Below are 7,967 nucleotides of genomic sequence, written 5' to 3' on the forward strand. Positions count from 1 at the left end.
AAATGACAAGAGGTCTAATAACCATGATAGTTTTTTCATAGATATCCCCTAATTACCACTCTTAAAAGAGCCCAAAAAATGAAAATACATGTATTAATACTCAATCCTTTTTTAGCCTTTTTGATTGATGATTGAGCAATTTGTGCACCAGTATTCAGACATTTCATAAAGACTACCGAGACATTTAACCACAAGTAATTGTATTTTTTGAGTGAGTGACTATTGGTGCATGAATATAGCGGGTATCAAGTGAGCATTTTAAAATGACACTTTTGACCACTTTGCACTCAAAAATCCCTAAGGAGAGAGATCTATGAATACCCAAAAGCTAAGACCTTAGATTTTCACTCACCTACATAGGTACACCAACAAAAAACCAAAACTTCACTTATGATTTAGGAATTCTAGATATGCGAAGTTAGTTTGGGCAGCTATTGGGTCGTTTCCCCTAAACATGTTTTCTTTTTCCTCCCTAGTTCTCATATAGTGAGTACCTTTTGTAAGACCCACAATTATCCTTGTACTAATTAAATAACATCATGCTCTTCTACCACTGCTTAGCTTATTTTAGCTAGCAATGGCTACTCAATTTTTATAGGAGAAAATTGTGAAGCTAGGTACTGGCCTCACGCAACTACTCATTTTGCTACTTAGGGATTTTAAGTGATTTTAAAATATAATATTTTAAACTAATTATTTTGATGGTTAAAAAATGAGGGAAATAATTTAATGAAGACACGTTACAATTTTTCTAATAAGCAGTGACTACCTATTTTCAGCCCCCCACATTTCCCCCCAGCTTATTTCATTGGCTAAAAAATAGTTGGTCCACTAAAAATGAGAAGATTATCTATTATCCTTATTTTTACAATTTTAATGTCCCATGAGAACATTTAATTGCTTAATTTTAAGAAGAAAACACTGATAAGCAGTAGCATGGGAATATGGTGTAATTTGTTACTATTTAACCCACACTCATGATTGATGCACATAAATCCTATGGAAACTTTTGTGAGCAATAGGGATAAATCATGGTGTGAGACATTAGTTTGCACAAACTCAATTTGTAGAATTAAGGGTGGTTTCTCCCTTAAGAAAACCATAGTGGATACTTTTTATAAATTAAATGCTTTATTTTCCCCCTTTTTACTAGGCATATAAAAATAGAATAGTAGAGGATAATTTTATTTTTAAGTCGATAAGATCTATGTAGGATCTTTCTTGTCAGATTTCACTATAAATTTTCCTACTTTTTAAAAAACTAAAAAATATTTTTAAAATTAGAAATACCAAGTTAATCACTTTGTCTTTATAACTTATTTAAATTGAATATTTTATAATATCATTATTTTTAATTTCAATTTGATTTTTAAAATTTATTTAAGTTTTAGTTTTTTAATTATTTTATTTTATTTTTAAATTAGTTTAATTTATCACTTCAAAAATTTATTTTTTATTTTTTGTGTATATAAATGTTTGATTTGCTACCTTTTAAAAAATAATTCTTATATTAATTTTTTATAATAGATTGTTCATTGTATACATTTATTTTAAATGATTATTTTATCCATATGCAATAAACTTAATATAAATAAATAATATTTATTAGTCTATTTTAATTTTTATTTTATTTTATTTAAATTTAAATTTATTTTTAAGTTAATTTATTTAAATGAAATTATATTTTGATTCAAGTACAAAAACGTATAGTTGTGTGAAAAAATACATAAAGACAATTAGAGTAAAGGATTTTAATTTAGTTTATTTACCCAACTACTTCTTTCCATATCCTATTTATTCTCTTTCTCCCATGACTCTTTCCATCACTTCTTTAGTCAAGATTTAGAAAAAAATACAAATGGTCCCACAGATGAAAAAAGCAAATACGTCCTCCTGGTACACAATTTACAAACGCCGTGGTCATTAAAAGATCTGGAAAGAAGACAGAGAGAACCAGCCCAGATCTTATTAAGTACAATCTATACTCCAGGTACGAAAGAACCGAAAAGAAAGTATGAGAAGTTTAGACGGTTTCCATAGCTCAGGACAAGTCATTTTCACTGGTAGAAGCCCCAGCAGTGGTTAACAACACTAGTGCCGCCATCGACAACCAGGTTGTGCCCGCTCACATACTTTGACTCCTCGCTCGCCAAGTACAAAGCCGCCTCCGCCATGTCCTCCGGTTTCAGCACTATCCCCTTCAAATTCCCTCTGCTCTCAAAAAACCCCTCCACCTCCTTCTTCCGACCCTCCGTTATCTCATCGTAGGTTTGCATCGACATGTTCGTCGCCATCCCCGCCGGCGACACGCAGTTCACGCGGATCCCGTACTTCCCCATCTCGGCGGCGCCGCTCTTCGTGAGCCCTACAATGGCGTGCTTCGACGCCGTGTACGAATACGGCGCAGTTCCTCCCAACGTCCCCGCCACGCTCGCCGTGCTTATTATGCTCCCCTTCTTCCGCCCAATCATCACCCTGGCCGCGTGCTTGATGCCGTGCATCACTCCCTTCACGTTCACGTTCATCACTCGCTCGAACTTCCCCATGTCGTAATCCACCGCGTTCTTCTCCAGCGCCATGAATCCCGCGTTGTTGAACAGCACGTCCAATTTTCCGTGCATCTCCACCGCCAAATCCACCGCTTTTCTCACGTCTTCCTCCACGCTCACGTCGCAGTGCACGTATGTCGCCGCCGGACCGACCGATCCGGCCAGTTTCAGACCCGCTTCGTCTGTTATGTCCGCGATTATCACCTTCGCTCCGTGCTTTGCAAACAGCCGAACTGCCGCCTCTCCCACTGCGCCGGCGCCGCCGGTAACTATTGCCACTTTGCCTTCCAATCTGCGCTCCCATACTGAAACATTAGTCTTTCGTCCATGTCTTCATAAGAATGGATTATGTGTGAATCTTTACTTATAAAATTACACAGTTAAATCTGATAATTAACAGTTAAATCTGATAATTAACAGTATCACACTTTGACTTACTTACTGTGAACATATCTCTTACGTTTTAATCTCTATATTAGTTTGCTTGCAATAAGACGTCTGAGGATCCATATCTTAGATAAAGTCTACGGAAAACATAGAAGGAAAAAGCAATTACCTTCCCTGCATTGCACCCGCTGCAGTTCCGTTAGACATCTTTACTAGAAAATGCAAGGTGGCGATAAAGCTGATCAGAACAATGGTGAATGCAAAATAGAGGGTTGAATGCAAATTTAAAGAGAGTCGAGGTGGAGAGCTGGCGACAATGTGATCAGAAAATGTCAACTAATAAGGTTAAATATTAGAATCTCGTGTGTTCTCTATTAAACCAAAATGAGAATATCGGCGTCAGAAATTAATAATTTAATGTCAATCTATTCGATGGACTATTTAATGATTTGGTAAATCTCTCTTTCCATCTGTTTTAAGATTTTATTGACTTCTGTGTCTGTTTTGGTTATGCTTAGGTTTCACTCGGGCCACAGGCACGTCGGCCGACGTATGAGGAGCATCTAGAATGTCCCAATTATCATTATTATAAAAATAGATATAATGAATTTTGCTTTCTTTAATTAATTCATAATTCTGGACACATTTTCAAATATATAAATATTAATAGTTAACATATTTTTAACATTATACAGTTCATATTGACTAAATAGGTCTAAGAGAGTTTTTGCATATTTTATTTTTAAATTTTAGACTTTTGTTTTTGTTTTAAATATTTAATAGTTTTATATTTGTTTACATTTTGATCATATAGGTGGGATTAAGATATGAACTTAAAATATATATTCAAACATATTAGATAGATGATAATATATTTCTATTTTATAGAGTCAATTTTTCTAAATAAGTCTAAGAGTTTTGAATCTTAGTGGATTGACTCTCTATTGCCAGCCTTTCAATCTATCCCTTTAGAGCTTCGAGTGTGACGGTTTTCATTGCAATTATATTTAATTGATTATCTAGACAACCCCTAGGTGGCTCTCTTCTCATCATTTTTCTATGGCTCTCCTTTTGTGTCTTGTTTGGGCTTCCCTTGATCCACTTCTCCTTATATCTTCATGTGGGATTATTATAATTCCACTACATGAAGGTCTTAGGTGATCTAGGTTTAGGTGAATTGGTTGTTTGAGCATCTCCCTGATGAGAAGAAAGTACTATTTGTTTAGTATCTTTATCACTACCTCAAGTAAGCATGTTTCCCACAAATTCTAACCCATTCTGCTAGTAATCCGTCTTTGTCAAAATTCATTAAACAAGAATCCAAAGGATGAAGTAACACTGGCATCTGTAGATATATGTCCAGTCGATTCATGTAAGAACACCAAGAGAAGAAAATATATAAAGCTAAGAAACTCTTAGATAGAAGACCCGAAGTCAAAATTCATTTATGTGCAGCAAGATGGGATTTCATGTTGAGAGTTGCTCATCCTCTAGAAGTGACCACTTTTTAATGTGTTTTTGAAGCTAAGCTGACCCATGCTCTATTTTGAAGAATTCATGTGTTCAGTGGGACCCAAGCATAGTGTTGTGAAGAAGTTAACCCAACCCCTTGATCTGCAACACTAAATGATGAATCCATGATCAACAGTTCACTTCAAGTATATATAAGGAGAAGTGGTGAAGGTAAAGGAAAATGTTTTGAAAGGCTTCTCTATTCGGAAAGTAGAGGTCTCTATTGGCAATATGGCCAGTTAGATGTCTAGAGTGTTGTCATTTATGGCAACATGTATTTAGTATTTCATTTATGTAATTAGAGTTATGAAATTGTCCAAGTGTTAGACAGTTTGCAATAGTATAGAGACATATGTGATGTAATGCCCCACTCAGGAACCCAAGAGAAATAAACCTAACATGTTACAATGTTTACTGAACTATTTTTTTTTTTAATAAAGTTTAAACAACATCAAGATAACATTAATGCGGAAGCAATATGAACATACACATCAAATACACATTTGCAATTATAGATATAGTTTCAATTCCTCAAAGGTTCCTTTACGTTGAGTCACATTTAATAATTTTAAATTAATTAGTTTGAGTTTCAAGTACAATGTCTGATGATCATAAAGAAATGACAGATACATAATCGCATAAGCAAATGCATAAGTATAAATAATACAATGAAAGTATATCCAATAGATAACATCCACTACACATGTCACAAGGTATGTAAAAATAGATACAATACAACATAATACATGATAACATATATACATCATCTGAAAAGAAGTCTCTGAGATAAGAAATAAGAATGATAAAGGTACATCTTCTGCAACGAACATCCAACAGCTGTCAAAATGTGAGGGGGACCCAAATGGTAAGAAGACACTACCTCTCGACCACGTGGTTACCTAGTTAGGCTTCTACTCCCATCGTACAGGGAAGATAATGAACGATCCTCATACGACAAATCAAACATAAAACATACCTAGGCAAGGTACCCCTAATAGCCAAAACTACCTCAAAGATAACACATGCTACTCAAGAAGATAAAATAATCCAAAAGTAAGAACTCTCAATCCAATACCGACACCACATAACCAAACAACATTCACGAACCAAGTATAAACAAAATACCAACATCATAAGATAAAGTCAACGAAAGATATCCTTCTCAAGTCAATAACCACATGTCAAAAGTACATCATCCATGAATCACCAATCATCGTCAATGAAAGTAAATAACCATAATAAACACATTCAACAATAAGTACACCACATCCAACAATAAGTACACCACCAGAGGTACATAAAATCTATAGAGAAGACTCAGGCTACATACTAGGGAGTGTCATCACATGGCTTCTTGAGTTACCCTGGACTGGTCTCTTAATAGACCTCGGACCCTCAAGCGTTGAGTTACCCTGGACTGGTTACTCTGAACCCCGGACCCTCAACATCACACATGTGGAAACCAAAAAGCCCTCTCAAGAAGACGAGGCACTCATCCCATTCCCATCCTTAGTCTATACAAGCACTCAAGGCATGGGTGGATCAAATATCTCTAACTTATCTTTTTAGTGTGTTTCCCCCCCCATAAATTTTAATTACTAGATTATCACTTATTACATAACTTGCATTAGGTTACCCTGGCACTGACCACTTTGGGTCTCAGACCCCTATGCAAGCCACTCCCAAAGTCATGTACCTAGACAACCTCTCCTAAGCACATAAATCCACAGTTGTGTCCCATACCACAACACTCATAAAGATCAAACTCAGTTCCTTAATAGCCAACCTAATAATAAGATGGTTCTCCCATCCAAGAACACATAAAAGCTCCACAAGATAAACCTCATAAATATAATCTCCAATATGAATCACAAAACACATCATAACATCCAACCACATAAATGGTATCAAAGAAATCTCACAAAACCTCTGGTGTACATCCTAGACTGGTCAAACTCGATCAACCCCAAAATTCACAAAGCATAGACAGTACATAGAAAGCATCATAGTGTCACAGTTGATTTGATTTGAAAGCATATAGTTGAGTTAAATGTAAGGTTATTTTAGTTCAACGTATGTTTTCAAGTAAAATGTTTCATAATTCACCCTTACAAGTTAACCCACTCTTAGTAAATTTATCCTTATTGATTTAAGTCAATTTCCTAAAAACAATCCAAGAATAATTTATTTAAATTATTAAATTAATACTTGCTGATTCTTAAAGATGTAACTTATGACTTTATCAGTATTAAATACATTTGACACTTAACTAAACATCTTATATTATTAATCAATTCTCATTAAATAAAATTTAACTAAATTAATTATCTCTAACTTTGTTAGCATTCATTAATTACAATTTTAAACAAATTTAATATAATTAAATAAGTATATAAAAAATATATATATATATAATAATTATTATTTTTATTAAAAATCGTAATATTTAAAATTAATAATTAATAATTTAATTTTAAAATAAATTAATTTTAACTTACTTAAATAATATTAAAACTTAAAAAAAAAAAACAACCAGCGGCTTATAATGATCGCCGACCCTTATAAAGGGTGGCTGCCGCAGGGCCTGCGGCAGCTTGTTGACATAGTCCCTGTGCTGGTAGTGATTGCCGACAGCATTATTAAAGGGGGAGTGGGGGAGGTCGTGGCCCCCACCTCCCATCATTATTATTTTTTAAATTAAAAAAAAAAAACTAAATCAATTTGTCATAAAACAAAAAAACAATAATTTTGTTTATTAATAGAACAATCCCCCCAATAAAAACTTAGATAAATTATTATATATGAAATATAAGAATTGTTTTATAATTTTATAATTTTTATTTATTAAAATTTATGATACTCATTTCATTCTATTCCACGATAATATTTTTTTTTTAATAACATGTACATTATTACTCTGATAGTAAAAACCATTTTTAACCATTCAAAATTTCTAATTCAAAATTCTCTCTTTCTAAATCTCAATCCCTTTCCTAGATTTAATTTCTCGATTCCATTTTAATTCAAACCCAAATATCGATTTAATACTAATTTCTTTCAAATGTGGAATGAGGTTTTCTAAATAATTGTTTAATTCTGGATTCACAGATGAAATCAAATAGCAAAAGATCCAAAACGAAGGGTGGCAAGATTCATACAACAAAATTTGAGAAACAATTTTCAACAAGCACGAAGAAGACAGAGATCCAAAAGTATTTCTACAATGGTTCACAAACCCTACCTTGATCTGATGCTAATAATCTGGTGGAACCCTCGCTAATGCAAGCCTTTCCACACTTCCAAAGATCTCTTTGTTCCCTTTCCAAAAGTGTGTTCCCTGAAACCTGTGTACAATAATGACCCGAAAACCTTCTAATATAGGATCTAATTACCTTTTAGGGTTTCTATCACCACCACTTCTAAAATTACAATTATTTTATTTAATTAATTCTTTAACACATAATTAATTTTCTTTTAATTAAAATATTATTTTATTATTCCTTTCATGCACTTTAAGTG

General features: G+C 33.6%; 1 protein-coding gene across 1 annotated transcript; it reads right to left on the reverse strand.

The window, feature by feature from the left end:
- Positions 1-1,736: 1,736 nt before the first annotated feature.
- LOC149553889 (short-chain dehydrogenase reductase 2a-like) lies at positions 1,737-3,264 on the reverse strand. The gene is made up of 2 exons (XM_089789236.1): positions 3,106-3,264; positions 1,737-2,841 (listed from the first exon to the last, which is right to left on the reverse strand). The coding sequence occupies exons 1-2, from the start codon at positions 3,141-3,143 to the stop codon at positions 2,058-2,060; spliced, it is 822 nt and encodes a 273-aa protein (XP_089645362.1). The 5' UTR covers positions 3,144-3,264; the 3' UTR covers positions 1,737-2,057.
- Positions 3,265-7,967: the final 4,703 nt, after the last annotated feature.

This window comes from Cupressus sempervirens, chromosome 6 (assembly GCF_028749045.1).
Source record: "Cupressus sempervirens isolate cs-2001-9-10 chromosome 6, ASM2874904v1, whole genome shotgun sequence".
In the NCBI taxonomy this organism is placed as follows: domain Eukaryota; kingdom Viridiplantae; phylum Streptophyta; class Pinopsida; order Cupressales; family Cupressaceae; genus Cupressus; species Cupressus sempervirens.

Coding starts and splice junctions, on each gene's coding strand:
- LOC149553889 (XM_089789236.1), bottom strand. CDS start 3,143: ATGTCTAACGGAACTGCAGCGGGTGCAATGCAGGGAAG. Junction 2,842..3,105: donor GCGGGTGCAATGCAGGGAAG/GTAATTGCTTTT, acceptor ATGGGAGCGCAG/ATTGGAAGGCAAAGTGGCAA.